This window comes from Meles meles, chromosome 2, assembly GCF_922984935.1.
Source record: "Meles meles chromosome 2, mMelMel3.1 paternal haplotype, whole genome shotgun sequence".
Taxonomy (NCBI): Eukaryota; Metazoa; Chordata; class Mammalia; order Carnivora; family Mustelidae; genus Meles; species Meles meles.
In genome coordinates, this window is record NC_060067.1 from 12,530,188 (window position 1) to 12,549,951 (window position 19,764).

At 36.2% G+C, this 19,764-nt stretch overlaps 1 protein-coding gene across 2 annotated transcripts; it reads left to right on the forward strand.

The window, feature by feature from the left end:
- Positions 1-118: 118 nt before the first annotated feature.
- LOC123933693 (UDP-glucuronosyltransferase 2B31-like) lies at positions 119-19,479 on the forward strand. 2 transcript variants are annotated; one of them, XM_045993141.1, is made up of 6 exons: positions 119-886; positions 4,707-4,855; positions 6,522-6,653; positions 7,306-7,393; positions 15,078-15,297; positions 19,002-19,479. In XM_045993141.1, exons 1-6 carry the CDS (start codon positions 163-165, stop codon positions 19,279-19,281), a joined length of 1,593 nt encoding a protein of 530 aa, XP_045849097.1. In that variant the 5' UTR covers positions 119-162; the 3' UTR covers positions 19,282-19,479. The 2 variants fall into 2 exon arrangements, with proteins under 2 accessions (XP_045849097.1, XP_045849087.1); XM_045993131.1 differs by lacking the exon at positions 15,078-15,297 and having other exon boundaries at positions 124-886; positions 19,002-19,099.
- Positions 19,480-19,764: the final 285 nt, after the last annotated feature.

Below are 19,764 nucleotides of genomic sequence, written 5' to 3' on the forward strand. Positions count from 1 at the left end.
TTTTCCATTTGCTATCCAAATAATCTGACTGTTCACATAATCTGTTTACTTTGAAATGTAAGAGTTATACTTTAACTTATTGAGTGATTTCTCCTTGACTATAAATACAAGCAATGGGACAAGGAAACAGGAATTTGCAAAGAAGCACTGCATTCCACCAGGATGTCTAAGAAGTGGATTTCCGTTCTTCTGCTGCTACAGCTGAGTTATTTCTTCAGCTCTGGGAGTTGTGGAAAGGTGCTGGTGTGGCCCACAGAATATAGCCACTGGATCAATATAAAGACAATCCTGGATGAACTTGTCCAGAGAGGTCACGAAGTGACTGTTCTGACATCTTCAGCTTCCATTCTTGTTGATCCGAGCAAACCATCTGCTATCAAATATGAGATTTTCCCTGCATCCATACTTAAAGATGATTTTAAGGATTTTTTCAGAAAAATCCTCGATATGTGGATATATAACTTGCCAAGAGATACATTTTGGACATATTTTTCACAAATGCAAGAAATATTTTGGAAATATTCTGACTGTATTCAAAAGCTCTGTAAAGATGTAGTTTTGAATAGGAATCTCATGACAAAACTACGAGAATCGAGGTTTGATGTCATTCTTGCAGATACCATTGGACCCTGTGGTGAGCTGCTGGCTGAGCTACTTAAAATACCTTTAGTGTACACTCTCCGCTTCTCTCCTGGCTATGAGTTTGAAAAGCACAGTGGAGGACTCCCTTTCCCTCCGTCCTATGTGCCTATTATCTTCTCAGAATTAAGTGATCAAATGACATTCATGGAGAGAGTAAAAAATATGATCTATGTGCTTTATTTTGACTTTTGGTTCCAAGCATTTAATGAGAAGAGTTGGAATCAGTTTTACAGTGAAGTACTAGGTAAGTCATGTTTCTAGTTGGTAACATAAAGTCTTAATTCCTAGTGCCTAGGAAGGTGAGTTTGTATTAAGTCAGAGGAATTTGTCTTTTATAAATGAAATGATGAAAGGATAATATAAAATGATCTTCCAATCTCACAAATATTATGGAAAGACTTATATGACAGGACCAGTTCCAACTGTGTCATCCATTATTGAGTACATTACACTCCAGGAATTCAATAACCACAAATTAAAGCACTAAGGATTTCTTGAAGCAATTACATATCCATTCATTGTGTGTTTGTTTCTAATACTTTAAATTTTTTTTTATTTTTTTCTGGATAAAGTGTTTTAAACTTCCTTTGTTATTTATTAAATACAGGTTGAAAATATTACTTTTGATATGCTTTACTTTTAAAATAATTTTAAGTGACAGCATGTGGAGTCAAGATTTCCCAGATAACCCTTGCCCTCACACATGCATAAGGTCCCCCACTATCAGCATCCCCCACCAGAGTAGTACATTTGTTACAACTGGTGAACATACACTGATACATTATTATCATCCAAAGTCTATAATTTATAGTGGAGTTCACTTTTGGTGGTGTATATTCTATAGGTTTTAGCAAATTTATAATGGTATGTATACACCACTATTATATCAGAGTAGTTTCACTGCCTTAAAAATCCTCTCTGCTGTGCCTATTTCCTACATATCCAATTTACTTTACTTTTCCCATTTTTTTAAAAAAAAGGCATTAGAGGGGTTCCTGGGTGGCTCAGTTGTTTAAGTGTCTGCCTTCAGCTCAGGTCATGATCCCAGGGTCCTCAGATTGAGCCCTGAATTGGGCTCTCTCTCAGCAGGGAGCCTGTTCCTCTCTCTTGCTCTGCCTGCCTCTTCCCCTGCTTGTGTGCGCGCTCTCTCTCTCTCTCTCTGTCAAATTGATAAAATCTTTTTTAAAGAAGACATTAGAAATTTCACTATCTTGATGAAAGCAGAGATGTTAATTGAGGAGTCACATTTTTCTAGTACAACTGCCTATAGAGTATTGAGGAAATTATTTCCACTTGTTTCCCTTTTTAAAATTAAAAAAATATATGTTTTGGGGCACCTGAGTGGCTCAGTGGGTTAAAGCCTCTGCCTTCAGCTCAGGTCATGATCCCAGAGTCCTGGGATCGAGCCCCACATCCGGCTCCCTGCTCGGAAGCGAACCTGCTTCCCTTCCTCTCTCTGTGTCTGCCTCTCTGCCTACTTGTGATCTCTAACGGTCAAATAAATAATAAATAAAATCTTTAATATATATATATATATGTTTTGTTATATTACCTGAAAGATTCCTTCATAACTGGAAGAAATATTGGCTCTATCCCAGACTCAGGAACCTATGATAAGAATTTTCTAATGATCACAAATTCTTTCATTAGGACTTATAAATCATGCTTTAAAGGCCTAAAATCTTGTTGGAGGGAGCACATACACATTAACAGTTCACATATGCTACTGCATTAAAGAAAAAAATGAGTCAAAATTAATAGTGCCCATATCTATTTCCATAATTGATGAAAATATTCCAGCTGTTATTTGCAAATATTATTTAATACACAGATATTATTATGCTCCTAATGTGAACCAAGTGCAATGCTAAGTACAAGGAGTCAAGCTATATTTTCAAAACCTCACAGTTTTCTTGGAAAATCTAGGATCTTGGGAATAACTTGCTAAATTATAGAAATGAGACTGAGTAGGGAAGAATGTTTCCATTGCTTAATTGCTTGGGGAGCTCAAATAGTTGTTTACATTTGCATCTGTTACTTTTGCAGCATTTCAGAGGAAGTAAATGCATGTTCAATTTGATAGTGGCTTAGGTTTAATAATTGTTTATGATTGTGAATGTACTACAGTGATGTTAGAAATGAGACTTACACTTTGTCTTTCATATATACATATGAACAACATATATAAATATGTAAATATATATCTGCATCATTATATGTTTGTATCATACATGTGTTCTATTATCAAACTACAAATACTTTTAAACATTTTTGACTAAATTATTCCTAATTCCTTTAAGAAAATTTCCTAGTATATTCACATTACATTACCATTACCGTTACCTCATTCCCTCTACCTATTGCTTGTTGTAGGGTTCTTTACTTATTTATTTATTTACTTTTATTTTGCATTAAGTTTTAATTTTAATTCCAGGATCGTTAGCAGAGAGTGTATTAGTCTCAGGTGTACAATATAGTTACTCAACAATTCTGGACATCACTCTGTGCCCGTCAGAAGTGCGTTCCTTAATCCCTCATCATCTATCGAAACCATCCACTTACCCACTGCCCCTCTAGTAACAGTTTGTTCTTTATAGTTAAGAGTCTTTTTCTTGGTTTGTCTCTCTCTTTCTTTGTCTTTTGCTCCTTTGTTTGGTTTCTTAAATTCCACATATGAATGAAATCATATGGTATTTGTTTTTCTCTGACTGACTTATTTTACTTAGCATAATAGTCTCTAACTACATCCATGTCATTGAAAATTGTGAGATTTAATTTTTAAAAAAAATATTTTATTCCTTTTCTTGAGAGAGAGAGAGATAGTGGAAGAAAGAGAGAGAGAGAATCTGAAGTATACTCCACACTGAACACAGAGACCCACTTGGGGCTCCATCCCATGACCACTAGATCAGGACCTGAGCCAAAACCAAGAGTTGGAGGCTTAACCAACTGAGCCAGCTGGGTGCCCTAAGATCTCATTCTTTTTTTATGGCTGAGTAATTTCATTGTATAAATATACCATTTATTCTTTAGCCATTCATCAGTTGATGAACACTTAAGCTGTTTCCATAATTTGGCTATTGTAGATAATGCTGCTCTAAACATTGGGGTACATGTATCTCTTGAATAAGTATTTTTGTATTCTGTGTACAAATACCTAGTAGTGCAATTGCTGAATCATAAGATACTTCTATTTTTAATTTTTTTTTATTTGTTTATTTACAGCATAACAGTGTTCATTGTTTTGGCATCACACCCAGTGCTCCATGCAGTATGTGCCCTCCCTATTACCCACCACCTGGTTCCTCAACCTCCCACCGCCCCCCACCCCTTCAAAACCCTCTGGTTGTTTTTCAGAGTCCATGTACCCCAACGTTTATTTTTAAATTTTTGAGAAACCTCCACATTTGTTTCTTTTGGCTTTGAATTTAGTCTTTCTGAAAGGTGTGAGGTGATCTCACATTGGAGTTTTGATTTGCCTTTCCCTGATGATGAGTGGTGTTGAGCATCTTTTCATGTGTCTGTTGGCCAAGTGTATGCCTTCTTTGGAGAAATGTGTGTTCATGCCTTCTATCCTTTTTTTTTAATTGGATTTTTTGGTTTTGGGGTATTGAGTTGTATCAGTTCTTTATATATTTTGGATATGAACTCTTTCTTTAGGGTTTTCTATAATACCTTGTCATCTGCAAATAGTGAAAGTTTTGCTTCTTCCTTACCAATTTGAATGGATTTTCTTTCTTATTGTTGTCTGATTGCTATACATGGAACATGTAGTACTATATTGAATAAAACTCGTAAGAGTGGACATTCTTCTCTTGCTCTTGACTTTGTGGAGTGAAGCTCTCAGTTGTTCCCCATTGAATATGATGCTCACTGTGGGTTTTCCATATAAGGCCTTTATTTTGTTGAGGTGTGTTCCCTCTAAACCAACTTCATTGAGAGTTTCTATCATGAATGGATGTGTACATGGTCAAACGCTTTTTCTGCATATATGGAAATGATCATATGATTTTTTTCTTTTCTCTTACTAATGAGATGTTTGTTTTAATTTTTTCCCCCTTCAGGAAGACCCACTACATTGTCTGAGTTAAGGAGGAAGGCTCAAATATGGCTCATTCGAACCTACTGGGATTTTGAATTTCCTCGCCCAATCCTACCAAATTTTGAGTTTGTTGGAGGACTCCACTGTAAACCTGCCAAACCCCTGCCTAAGGTAACTGATTCCTGTCTCTTTTGTTTTATTTGCTCTGAAGCATTTAACCAGCATTCTACTTTGAAATATCATTCTTCAACAATGTTTGTGTGTCCCAACAATATCTGTAGTCAAATCCAATGTTCACTTGCTGTCACTCCAACATTTACACAACTCCTCATTTGAGATCCCAAGACTTGACATCTTAGAGCATTAATGGGTTTGCTTAGATGATGGGAACATGTGTTTTCTGCCACATACCAAGGCTAGACAAAAACCCAGTAAAGATCACTGGGGGAGGGACACCTGGGCGGCTCAGTCAGATAAACGGCTGCCTTCTGCTCAGGTCATGATCCCAGGATCCTGGGATAGACACCCACATTGAGCTTCTTGCTCAGCGGGGAGCCTGCTTCTCCCTCTGCCTCTGCCTGCCACTCTGTCTGCTTGTGCTCTCTCCCTCTGACAAACAAATAAATAAATATTTTTAAAAAGTGATCTTTGGGGGAACCTGGTTCTCAATATAATAGCTGACCGACAAAATGAGCACAGCAAAAACTACATTTTGTACATAATAAGTACGACAAATTCTGCATATTTAATAAGGACCAAATAATTGCAATGACATAGCTGAAAAATATTCGTAGTATAAAATTGCAAAATAATTCTGTTAATCTATAAGATGATACTTTATGAAAGAAAGCAATAAGGTAATATGTTTTAAGTTGATATTGTACCTTTAAGATATAAGAAAATCAAGCATCCCTTACTGAATGATTTTATGGTCTCTTCAACATCTTGTTGTCCACATTTTATTGGTAATAAGATGAAACTAAGATCTTATTTGACGGTTAACCTAATACCAATTTTGATTACAAAATGTTTAAGTGCGTATGGTAACTTTCTCAGTCTAAATCCTGAGGTAAAACTAGCAAAAGTTCTATTCAGTCTAACACAAGTGTCCAGAACAGATAAATCCATAAATATAATGTATTTACACACTATGGAATATTAGTCATAAAACACAAGAAATGTCTAACACATACCGTAAGGTGGCAAAGCTTCAGGATGTTACAGAAAGTGCAAGGAGGCAATCACAAAAAGACATATAATCCACTGATATGAGGTATGAAGATTAATCAAATTCATATAAATACAAAGTATAATAATGGTTGATAAAGATGACGAAGAAGGGAATGGGGAATTGTTATATCATGGGCACAGAATTTCAGTTTAGCAAGATGAAAAAGTTCTGGTGATTGGTTACCCAGCAGTGTAAATATAGACATTATTGACTGCATGCCCAGGAATAGTTAAAATGGTAAAATTTTTGTGTATGTCACCACAATTTAAAGATAAAAACAGACATTACTCTTAAAACCCTGATACTATTTGGTATCTCTCTTTAGCTGTTTGAAGAATTTTTCTTTTGAGATTTATTTCTTTGAGAGAGAGATGGGGGATAGGGGAGGGGAGCAGAGGGAGAGACAGAAGACCCAGCAGAATCTCCACTGAGTGTAGAGCCAGACTCAGGGTTCAATCTCACAACCCTGAGATCATGACCTGAGGTAAAATCAAAAGTCAGATACTTAACTGACTGAGCCACCCAGGTACCCCTGTAGAAATATTTTTTAATAGTGTTTGCTGTGGTGTTCTTCTTTTTGTAATGGAAAAAATTCTTTCTTCACAGGAAATGGAAGAGTTTGTCCAGAGCTCTGGAGAAAATGGCATTGTGGTGTTTACACTGGGATCTATGATCAGTAACATGCCAGAGGAAAAAGCCAATGTGATTGCATCAGCGCTTGCACAGATTCCACAAAAGGTTACATAATGTAACTTAATTCTACACAACTACTTAAAGAGTTTGTTAAACTATGTAAAGAGTTTGTTTGCCCTTTCTTTCATAACATGGAAACCATGATGATAGCTCTTTATCTCAGATATGAGCAAAATATAAATGGCAGATGGTAAAGTGGTAGTACAGAAGGTGTTTTGACAATAACTTTGGCATTAACATTGAGATTGGAAAGAAATATATTTAGGAGGTATATAATTAGAAGACATTTCTTTAGAAGAAATAAATAGGTAATATTACATTGGAAGATGATACTAGTTATAATAGATAAAACAAAACAAATGTGTGGGACTTTGTAATTTCCAGTTGGTGTGCACTAGAATTATAATAACTGCCTAAAAATTTCTTAAATACTTATATTTGTCACTGCTAATCTCATTTGTCTAATCTCTATGTGTGAAACATCATCATTACACTCATACTTGAATGTAAAAATAAGTTTAAATGTGGGTGTTTTATTATACCAACATTTTGGTAGTCTCATTTTTAATATTTTTTGTCCTGTTATTTATCAGTCAGTGAAAGGGGTCTAACTAGAGTATCTCTTAATTTCTTTAAAATTCTAATATGCTATAACTTCAAAGTTTCAACTCATGAAATAAAGGATTCTCTTTAACAGGTTCTATGGAAATTTGCCGGCAAGAAACCAGACAAGTTAGGGCCAAATACTCGGCTGTATGACTGGATCCCCCAGAATGACCTTCTTGGTAAGAATCTGGAAAACCTTGAATTAAAAGTAATGCTAAGCAAAATGATAAGAGTTCCCAAGCAGCAAGTTGATTGAACATTCATTATTGAAAAATTCAAAAACAAGATTTAACTTCTTTACATTTACTTTGCAGTGCGGGGGTGGGGGGAGATCAGATACAGGATATTATTATACACCGTTATATTCCTTATGACCAGAATCAAAGTATCTTTACTTCAGGTGTAATTCCTTCTCAAGGGTAATTTTCTAATTTTTAATTTAAATGCAAATAGCCAACATAGAGTGCTTCATTAGGTTCAGTTGTACTGTTCAATAATTTATCAATTGCATATAAAACCCAGTGATCACCCCATCAACTGCCCTCCCTAATGTCCATCACCCAATTACCCTATCCCCCATTCACCTCCCCTCCAGCAACCCTTGGTTTTCTCCCTATAGGGGCAAACTATAGCAAACCATAGGTTTGTCTCCCTGTATGATTTCTTTCCATTCTGTTTTCCCTCCTTCCCCTATGTTCCTCTGTGCTGTTTCTTATATTCCACATATGGGTGAAAGCATAAGATTATTGTCTTTCTCTGATTGACTTATTTCATTCAGCATAATACCCTTCAGTTCCATCCATGTCAGTGTAAATGGTAAGTATTCACCCTTTATGATGGCTACGTAATATTCCATTGAATAATATACCACATTATCTTTATCCACTCATCTCTCCGTGGATATCTCAGCACTTTCTACAGGTTGGCTATTGTGGACATTGCTGGTATACAGCAATGTTACAGCAGTGCTCCTTCAGGTCAATACATTTATATCTTTGAGGTAAATACCTAAAAGTACAATTGCTGGGTCATAAGGTAGCTCTGTTTTAACATCTTGAGGAACCTCCATAATATTTTCCAGAATGACTACACCAGCTTGCATTCCCACCAACAGTGTAAGGGGGTTCCCCTTTCTCCACATCCTCACCAACATTTGTTGTTTCCTGTCTTGTTAATTTTAGTCACTCTGACTGGTGTAAGGTGGTATCTCACTGTGATTTTGTTTTGTATGTCTCTGATGCCAAGGGATGTTGAGTATTTTTTCATGTGCCTGTTGCCCCTTTTATGACTTCTTTGCAGAAATGTCTGTTCATGTCTTCTGCCCATTTCTTGAGTTGGATTCTATGTTTTTTGGGTGTTGACGTTGGTAAGTTCTTTATAGATCTTGGATATCAGCCCTTTATCTAATATGTCATTTGCAAATATATTCTCCCATTCTGTAGGTTGTCTTTTACTTTTGTTGACTGTTTCCTTTGCTGTCCAGAAACTTTTTATCTCGAGGAAGTCCCATCAGTTCATTTTTGCTTTGTTTCCCTTGCCATTGGAGACATCTCTAGCAAGAAGTTGCTGTGGCTGAGGTTGAAGAGGTTGCTACCTGTGTTCTCTGGAATTTGGGTGGATTCCTGTCTCACAGTTAGGTCTTTCATCCATTTTGAGTTTATCCTTATGCATGGTGTAAGAAATAATCCAGTTTCATTCTCTAAACATGACTGTCAAATCTTCCTAGCAAAATCAATTGAAGAGACTGTCCTTTTTTCATTGGATATTCTTTCCTGCTTTGTCAAAGATTAGTGGGCCTTAAAGTTGAGGGATCCTTTTGGGATTCTCTCTTCTTTGCCATTGATCTAAGTATCTATTTTTTTTTAAATATTTTATTTATTTGACAGAGAGAGCGGTCACAAGTAGGCAGAGAGGCAGGCAGAGAGAGGGAGAAACAGGCTCCTCACTGAGCAGAGAGCCTGATATGGGGCTCGATCCCAGGACCCTGAGATCATGACCTGAGCCGAGGGCAGAGGCTTAAACCACTGAGCCACCCAGGCGCCCCTAAGTATCTATTTTTGTGCCAATTCCGCACTGTCTTGATGATTACAGTTTTGTAATAGAGCTTGAAGTCCAGAATTGTGGTGCCACCAACTTTGGTTTTCTTTTTCAACATTTCTTTTTCAACATTTGGGGTCTTTTCTGGATCCATACAAATTTTAGGATTATTTGTACCAGCTCTTTGAAAATTGTTGATGGTATTTTCATCGTGATTGCACTGAATGTGTTGATTGCCCTGGGTACCATGGTCATTTTAACAATATTTATTCTTCCAATCCATAAGCATGGAATATTTTTTCATTTTTTTGTGTCCTCCTCAATTTCCTTCACAAGTCTTCTGTAATTTTTAGAGTACAGATCCTTTACCTCTTTGGTTAGGATTATTCCAATGTATCTTATGGTTTTGGGTGCAATTTTAAATAGCATAGACTCCTCAATTTATCTTTCTTCATGTCTCATAGAAATGCAACTGGTCTCTGTGCATTGATTTTATTTTCTGCCATGTGACTGAATTCCTGTATCAGTTCTAGCAATTTGGGGGTAGAGTGTTTGGAGTTTTCCACATAAGGTATCATGTCATCAGCAAAGAGTGAGAGTCTGACTTCTTCTTTGCCAATTTGAATGCATTTGATTTCTTTTTGTTATCTGACTGCTGAGGCTAGGACTTCCAGTACTATCTTGAACAAAAAATGGTGAGAGTGGCTATCCCTGTCATATTCCTGACTTAGAGAAAAAGCTCTGTTTTCCCCCCATTGAGAGTGATATTCGCTGGAGGCTTCTCATAGATGGCTTTTATGGTATTGAGATAGTTTCCGTCTATGCCTACACTGTGGAGATTGTTAATTAGGAAACATACTCTGTTTTGTCAAATGTTCTTCTGCATCCATAGAAAAGGACATATATGATTCTTGCCATTTCTTTTATTAATGTGATGTATTACATTGATTGATTTGTGAGTGCAGAACCACCCTTGCAGCCCAGGAATAAATCTCACTTCATTGTGGTGAATAATCCTCTGAATGCTCTGTTGGATCTTATTGGCTAGTATCTTGGTGAGAAATTTTGCATCCATGTTCATTAGGTGTATTGGTCTGTAATTCTCCTTTTTGGTGGGGCCATTGGTTTGGAGATCATGGTAATGCTGGCCTCATAAAATGAATCGAGAAGTTTTCCTTCCATATCTATTTTTTGAAACAGCTTCAGAACAATAGGTATTATTTCTTCTTTAAATATTTGGCAGAATTCCCATGGGAAGTCATTGGCTCACGTCTCTATTTGGTTGGGAGATTTTTTCTTACTACTTCAGTTTCCTTCCTGGTTATCAGTGTGTTCACATTTTCTATTTCTTCTTGTTTCAGTTTTAGTAGTTTATACATTTCCAGAAATACAGCCATTTCTTCCAGATTGCCTAATTTGTTGTTATTTAGTTGCTCATAACATATACTTAAAATTATTTGTATTTCCTTTGTGTTGATCGTGATCTCTATGCTTTCATTCATGATTTTATTAATTTGGGTCATTTCTCTCTTCTTTTTGATAATCTGGCTAGTGATTTATTGATGTAATTAACTCTTTGAAAGAACAAGCTTGTAGTTTCATTGATCTGCTCTACTCTTTTAGTTTCTATTTCATTGATTTGTGCCCTAATTGTTATTTTTTCTACTGCTGGTGTAAGCTTTTTTTGCTGTTCTTCCTCGAACTTCTTTCGTTTTAAAGATAGCTTGTATATTGAAACCTTTCTAATTTTTTTTGAAAAAGGCTTGCATTGCTATGTACTTCCCTCTTAGGACTGCCTCTGCTGCATCCTATAGGTTTTGAACAGTTGGATTTTCATTTTCAATGGTTTCCATGAAGCTTTTCAATTCTTCTTTAATTTCCTAGTTGACCCATTCATTCTTTAGGAGGATGCTCTTTTACCTTCAAATGTTTGAGTCCCTTCCAAACATCCTCTTGTCATTGAGTTCAAGTTCAAAGCATTATGCTCTGAAAATGTGCCAGAGATATTCCCAATCTTTTGTTATGGGTTGAAAAACAATTTGTGACCCAGTATGTGATCTATTCTGGAGAATGTTCCATGTGCACTTGAGAAGAATGTGTATCCTGTTGCTTTATATGGAATGCTTTGTATATATCTGTGAAGTCCATCTGGTCCACTGTGTTATCCAAAGCCCTTGTTTCCTTGTTGATCTTCACTTAGATGTCCATTACAGTGAGTGCAACATTGACATTCCCTATTATTGTATTATTATCAATGTGTTACTTTAATTTGATTATTAATATATTTATATAAATTATTGCTTCCAAGTTAGAAGCATACATATATATAATTGTTAGATCTTCTTGTTGGAAAGACACTTTAATTATGATATAGTGTCTCTCTTCATCCCTTTCTACAGACTTTGGTCTAAAATCTGATTTTTCTGACATGAGAACTGCCACCCCAGCTTTTTTGATGCCCATTAGCATGAAAAATTGTTTTCCACCCCTTCACTTTCAATCTGGAGGTGTCTTTGAGTCTAAATTGTGTCTCTTGCAGACAACATATCGATGTGTCTTGCTTTTTTTATGTAATCTGATACCCTGTGTCTTTCAGTAAGTCCATTTAGCCATTTCATTCAGAGTAACTCTTGAAAGATATGAGTGTTGTGCCATTGTATTCCCGTAAAGTCACTGATTCTGTAGGTTGTCCCTGTTCCTTTCTGGTCTATGTTACTTTTGGACTCTCTCTTCAGTTAAAGGATCTCCTTTAATATTACTTTCAGAGCTGGTTTAGTGATCAGAAATTCTTGGAATTTCTGTTTGTCCTGGAAGCCTTTACTCTCTTCTATTTTGAATGACAGCCTTGCTAGATAAAGTATTCGTGGCTTCATATTTTTCTTCTTTATCAGTCTAAATATATCACGCCAGCCTTTTCTGGCGTGCCAGGTCTCTATGGATAAGTCTGCTGCGAGTCTAATGTCTCTACCTTTGTAGGTTATGGACCTCTAGTCCCAAGCTGCTTTCAGGATTTTCTTTTTGTCTCTGAGATTTGCAAGTTTCATTGTTATGTGGCAAGGGGTTCACCTATTTTTATTGATTTTTCAAGGGAGTGCTCTGTGCCTCCTGGACTTGAATGCCTGTTTCCTTCCTCAGCATAGGGAAATTCTCATCTATGATTTGCTCAAACATTCATCATAGACACCTCTTTCTCTTCCTCTGGGACCCCAAAACTCTAATACTATTTTGCTTTACGGGATCACTGATTTATACAATCTCCCCCAACCTCTGGGTCCATTTGTTGTTTTTCTTGCTTTTCTCTAGATTCCTTCCTTTCCATCATCTTGTCTTCTATGTCACTGACTCTTCTGCCTCATTTACCTAGGCTGTAAGAGCATCCATTTTAGATAGCATCTCAGTTAAAGTATTTTTAATTTGTCTGATTAGATTTTATTTCTGCACTAAGAGATTCTCTAGTATGTTTATCACTCTTTTAAAGCCCACTTAGTAACTTTATAACAATTGTCCTGAATTCCAGCTCTGGCATTTTACTTATATTCATTTTTATTATATCTGTGGCAGAGAGTATCACCTATGGTTCCTTCTTTTGTTGTGATTTCCTCCTTCTAGGCATTTTACCCAGAGAAAAATGGAAAATGAGACAACAAAATAAAATATATCAACCATGAATCAAATGAAACACACACTAGACAAATCCAAGGAGGTCAGAAACTAAAAAAGACAAAGAAAAAAGAAAGGTGGAGGGGGAGAGAGATTATAATCTCCCAGGTGGACAAAACATGGTGATCCACTTGGTTCTGGGTGTATTTTGGTCTGTTAGAAGACATTAAATCCCTAACGTAAAGAAAGCAAAACTCATATAAACACAAAAATATAATTGAAACAGTGAGAGGAAGCTAAAAATGAAGACTAAATCTATAAAATGTAAATTTAAAAATGAAAGCTAAAAAAATACTTTAAAACAAAGAATTGATAAAATAAGAAACCAGTTGCGGTGCCTGGGTGGTTCAGCCACTTAAGCTATTGCCTTTGGCTCAGCTCATGATCTCCAAGTTTTGAGATCAAGCCCTACATTGGCTCCCTCCTCAGCATGGAAACTGCCTCTCTCTCTCTTTCCCTCTGCAATTCTCCCCTGCTCTGTCTCTCTCTCTCACACATATAAACAATATGTTTGAAAAAAATAAAATAAGAAACCAGTTGAAAAGGAAAAAAAGAATAAAAGAACAAGAGATTTTAACCTGAAAATTAAATGACTCTTGAGGAAAACTGAATTATATTTTCCTCCTCTGTTGGAGTTTTATAGTCCTCTGTGCTCCAAAAACTGTTCTCTTTTGTTTCTGCTGTTCTTCTGGAAAAGGGCCAACTGCACTGATTCTCAGGTGTCTTTGCCTGGGCAGATTTGCACAACAACTTGACAGGGGTTGGGCTCAGTGTAAGCATTCTGATTGCTCTCTGTGGCTTTTGTTCACTGAAGACCCTCTGTGCCTCTTTGGAGGATGAAAATTAAAATGGCTGCATGCCAGTCTCCAGCCCTGGAGCTGAAAGATCACAGCCCGTTCTCTTCAACAAATCTTCAGGGATAAGTAGTTTTCAGTTCTGTTTGTGCCAAACTGCAGACTCATGTGGTGTGCATCCACACTGATCCTCCCAGAGGAAGGTGGAGGGTTACCATATTTTGGCCCTTTGGAGGTCCCCCACACAGAGAATGGTCACCCAATCATGGTGCTGTTTGCAGCTTATGGCAAACTGAGCTGAGAGCCCCCTCCCTGTCTGACTGAACATAACTGGTTTCTCTGCTCTAATGGATTGGGAATTCTGCAGCTCAGGCACCCCTGTTCTTTCTGTGACTCCAGGGAACCTGAGACCACACTGTCCCACCTAGGATTCTGCCCCATTTTGTCACCTAAGCACCTTTCATGCAGGGACATCTCTCCCTGAAACAGAATTCTAAAGAGTCTGGATTTGCACTCTCATGCTAAATCACTTTGTGGTAGCCAGCTTATGGATTCTCCCTCCCCCTACCATTTATCTTCCAAATATACCCTCAGATTCAGTTTTCTGCACCTCCCACCGTGCAAAAAGTGCCCACTTTTCTATTTGTAGAATTTCAGCAATTCTTTTCTTACATTTCAAGTTGAATTCATAGGTGGTCAGAATGGTTTGAATAATTATCTGGCTAAATTCAGGGACAAGATGAAATGAGGTCCCTTACTCTTCCACCATCTTGCCTCTCCCAATAAATATTTAATAACTAAATGGATCATCACTTTGTCTCCTAATTCTCCCACTTTATTCCTATCTTTTCCCATTCTGCAAGGGTATTCAGTGCTAATGAAAAATTATTACCAATGACTCTACACTTTCTGCAGGAAAACACCATAATCGTTTTCATGAAGTCATAACACGTTTCATGATAAAGTGCAGTCTTTCTTTCCCCTGATTTGAACCACCACTGACATACTTCCTGTTGCCTTGACACTCTACATGTTAAACTCAGTGACTTTACTGTTTAAGAGAATATGTTCTAATATGCCACCTCCTTTTCTTTTCTTTTCTTTTCTTTTTTTTGCACATGCTATTCTTTATCCAGAATTTTCCCTTTCAATCTGTCTGTTCAGCCATCTTCTAACCATTTTTCAAGTTACAACTACCTCATCAATTTTCATTGACTTCTCCAGCAGCTTTATGCACTTCTTGCTCTGGGATCAAAAAGACATTTTAATGCTATTTCATATGTATTGTACTATGTGCCTTATGTTGCTAAACTCTCCTTTTTTTTTTCTAAGAATTATACTTACTAATGTGCTGAGATTCATCCAATCCTAGGTCATCCAAAAACCAAAGCCTTTGTAACTCATGGTGGAACCAATGGCATCTATGAGGCAATCCACCACGGGATTCCAATGGTGGGCATTCCCTTGTTTGCGGATCAACCTGATAACCTTGCTCACATGAAGGCCAAGGGAGCAGCTGTCAGTCTGGATTTCCACACACTGTCTAGTACAGATTTTCTCAATGCATTGAGGATGGTCATTAATAACTCTTCGTGAGTATTGTAATTGTTTTCATTAATAGTATTTATAGATAGGTTCTTCTGTCAATGATGACTGTGCATTTCATCCTATATATAAGAAGCTAATTTTGAAATTTATTATGTATGTATATGTATATTATATATAACTGATCTTAAACCTACCTTTATTTTTAACCAGACATTTATTCCAAAGTTGCTTTTTAACCCCATTGATTTAATGGGCTGCAACAATTTTCTGTATCAGCAAATGCAAAAGTTATATATGGAATTGTAAGAACACGTTTAAAATTATGATAGTATTCCTAGATTGAAAGAATGAAGAATTTTCAGTTATGTAAAATAACTTTCAATTCAGTACCAAGAATTTCCAAAACTATAAATCTTTTTGCCCAAGAATTAATTTTGATTTTTATTTTAATATAATTTATAATATATGATGTATGTACCATAATATTTAATGTACAAAAATCAAACATATGTAGTATGTTACAGAATTATGAAGCCATGACTATAATCTAAGTTTGGGACATTTTCATTAACCCAAAAAGGAATTGCATATGAATTAGAAGTCATTTCCCATTCTTCTTGCCTTAAGTAAACAATCTACTTTCTGGCTCTACAAATTATTGTATTCTGGATATTTCATACAAATGGAATCATACAATTTATGGCCTTTGGCATGTGGCTTCTCTCACTTGGCATGTTTTCGAGTTTCACTGATGTGGTAGTTTTGCATTGCTGAATAATACTCTATGGTATGGCTATATTACAATCTATATATTCATTCATCAGTTCATGAACATTTTGGTTAATTCCACATTTGGAATTATAAATACTACTTCAGATGGTATTGTGTGAACAAAATTTGTCACTTCCTTTGAAAATGAAAGGAAAATTTTGGAAATTCTAGGAGTAGAATTGCTGGTCAAATGTTAAATGATTAGGTGGTCTTGTGCTCTTGATTAACATTTCCCTTGTAGCCAAATTTATTAAGCATCTTTACATATGCCAATTGCCATCCATGTGTCCTCTTTAGAGAAATGTCTATTCCAATTCTTTGATAATTTTTAAATTTGATTATTTGTCTAACCTTATTAAAGAATTTGTTATGTGTTATGAATATAACACATTAACAGATATATGATTTGTTAATATTTTCTTCCATCCTGGTTGACTTGATTTTTCACTTTCTTGATTATGTCCTTTGAAGAGAAAACTTTTTAAAGATGATAACATAAATAAAGAAATTTCCTGTATTACACAGGAAAATAATGTGTGGGAATTTGTAGTTCCTTGCACAGCAACCACGAATTCAGTATTTGTTACTACTACCAGTATTAATATTATATTAGGAGGGTATCATTTAAAGGAATACTAAAAAATGCATTATCGAGAAGAAAAAGGTTGAACAATGAATTAATAAAATACTTAAATAGATAAGAAAGAAAAAGAATATATGGCACGTTGGAGAAATAGAACAGAAAATAGAGAATAAGACAGGAGGTAAAAATATAAATATGCCAGTACTTACATTAAACTTAAACAGATTATATAATTTAAAGACAAAGATTGTCAGAATGCATTTTAGAAACTATATGTTGTTTATGAGACATGTTCAAACAGAAATGTAGAAAAGGATTTTAAGTACAAAGGTAGAAATGAACTATTTTAGCAGTAACCATTTAGAAAGATGTTGTGCCTATGCGACTATCAGACAGAGTACTCCAGAATCACTAACAAAAATAAAGATACATATTTCATAATGATGCATAGACCGATCTGTCAAAACAACACCAATTAGTAACTGGTGACACCTACTATGAAGATATCAAAATGCAGCAGACGTAGACAGAAGAACAAACAAATATACAACTCTGCAGTCATAATATTGTGTTTTCAAACATCTTTCTCAATAAAATAGAAAAAGAAGACAAAAAAAGAAAGAAAGAAGAAAGGAAGAAAGGAAGGATGGATGGACAGAGAAGACAATAGAATGACTTAATTCCTAAATGATGTAAAGGATTCAGTTTGAAATATAACCTATCCGACATACATATACATCATAATATATAAAACAACAGAGAATACATATATTTCAAGAATGGAATAGATACTGGAATTAACCATATGCTGGGCTATACACCAAGAGTAAATTTGGAAAATATAAATCATCAACAGTATACTGTCCAGCCTTACTGGAATTCACTTAGTAATTGTCACAAAGAAAGATAACGGAAACATATTTAAACTTTGGAAATTAAGCAATCTATTTCTACATAATTCAGTCAATAAAGAAACCACAACCCTAAATAACCTTCTTCTCAGCAATTCCACTTTCACCTTATATACAGACACAACTGTATAAACATGCAAATCTAAAGAAATACACAAGAATTTTAGGACAGCTTTAGTAATAACAGCTAAAAAATTGTTAACACAAATGTCCACTAATCGATAAATGAAGAAATACTCTGTGGTATTGCCAAACAATGGCATACTCTACAGTAATAGAATTAACTGACAACTGTTAGACAAAAGACAAAAGGGAATGAGTGTTATCTTGTGATTCTGATACATAAATAATAAAAGCTAATCTATGATGACTAAAAGGGTCAGAGAAGATGGGATCCTTCTGGGAAGCGTGTGATACCCTATATCAATATCTTAGTAGTAGATGTATTATTACATCCACTTCACAATAATAGTCTAGCTAATTTTGAATTTATGAGCTATTCAGTTAAGACTATGTGCATTTTTCTTATGTTATATATTTAAATGTTATTACGGAAAATATGTTTTAAAATTCTAGGTTTCAAGGAGTAGCACACACATGCACACACACACACACACACACACACACACACACACACACCCAAATGTCTAAGGGTGCTTTGATAGTGTGGCCCAGGAAAGCCTGAGATGGAACACAGAGCTGGGTCCTCTATCAATATGTAAAAGCAGCTTAGGAGTGTTGCAGGAAAAAAATGTTCAGCAGAGAGACAGAGGGGACAGAAAGTGCAAAGCTGCTTACGTGAGGACATGTTTGGCAACTTTAGTGAACTCCTAGCAGGCCTTTATACCTACAACAGAGTGTACATGGGACAAAGTGACAGGAGGAGAAGTTGCCGGGGGGCTGTATAGGTAAGATCCTATAGTCCAAAATCCATAGTTGGATAAATCCATAGCTGGATTATTCTACAGGTAATGAGAAGCCAGTTGGAAATTTTGAGCAGGGAAGTGCCATGATCTGATATCGGTTTCAAAAATCAGACTGGCCGCAGGATGGAGAATAAAGAGTAGAGGGTAGAAGAGTGGAGACACAGGGACCAGTGAGGTGGCATTTACTTACCATGACACAATTCCCTTCACTGCTTCCTGAGATCATTCTATAAGTGCATTCCCACCATCTCATTTACAGCTGTTACAAGGGCCCACAGCATTTTCTCTGTTAGAAAAGATCAAACTATCCTCACTGCACTTCCATTTTCACTTCTTAGAATAGTTGGTGATGGGAAAATTCCAATTTAAATGCCAAATCTCCAGTGCGGATCCAAATAAAAAACATACTGCTTCTGTAATTCTATGACCTATATTTTGAATCATGTGTGAGTTTCACTTTTCAAAACCTTTCACTTTTCAAAAACCTTTCATGGGAATTATACGATTAGGCAAATGAGCTTCCTTTCAATGTTGGTATCTTTATGTTTCTGCTTTAGATACAAAGAGAATGCTATGAGATTATCAAGAATTCACCATGATCAGCCTATAAAGCCCTTGGATCGAGCAGTCTTCTGGATAGAGTTTGTCATGCGCCACAAAGGAGCCAAACACCTCAGGCCAGCCTCCCATGACCTCACCTGGTTTCAGTACCACTCTTTGGATGTGATTGGGTTCCTGCTGGCCTGTGTGGCAGCTGTCTTATTTGTCACCACACAGTGTTGTCTGTATTGTTACCGGAAGTTTGCAAAAACAGGGAAGAAGGAAAAAAAGGAGTAGTTACATCTAGGGCCTCAAGTTGGTATGCCTCATAAATGGGACTCATCCAGTTTATTCCAGCAAGAAGCTGTGATAGAGGGTTTCTTCCTTCTGTGACAAAATGACTTTTCACAACTTAGCTTCTCAGATCAAAATCTGTTTTCAAGGGATTTACAGCCTATTTAAGAGCTAGAAATGTCATGTCAAAAGGAAAACTGGGAAAATAAATAAAATAAAATAAAACTGTATGGGTATTTACTGAAACTTATTATTCTAAATCAAAAGTCATCTCCCTCCAAAAACTATTGATCTTTTTTTTTTAAAGATTGTATTTATTTATTTGACAGAGAGAGACACAGCAAGAGAGGGACACAGCAGGAGGAGTGGGAGAGGGAGAAGCAGGCTTCCCGCCAAGTAGGAAGCCCAATGTGGGGCTTGATCCCAGGACCCCAGGATCATGACCTGAGCTGAAGGCAGACGCTTAACGACTGAGCCATCCAGGTG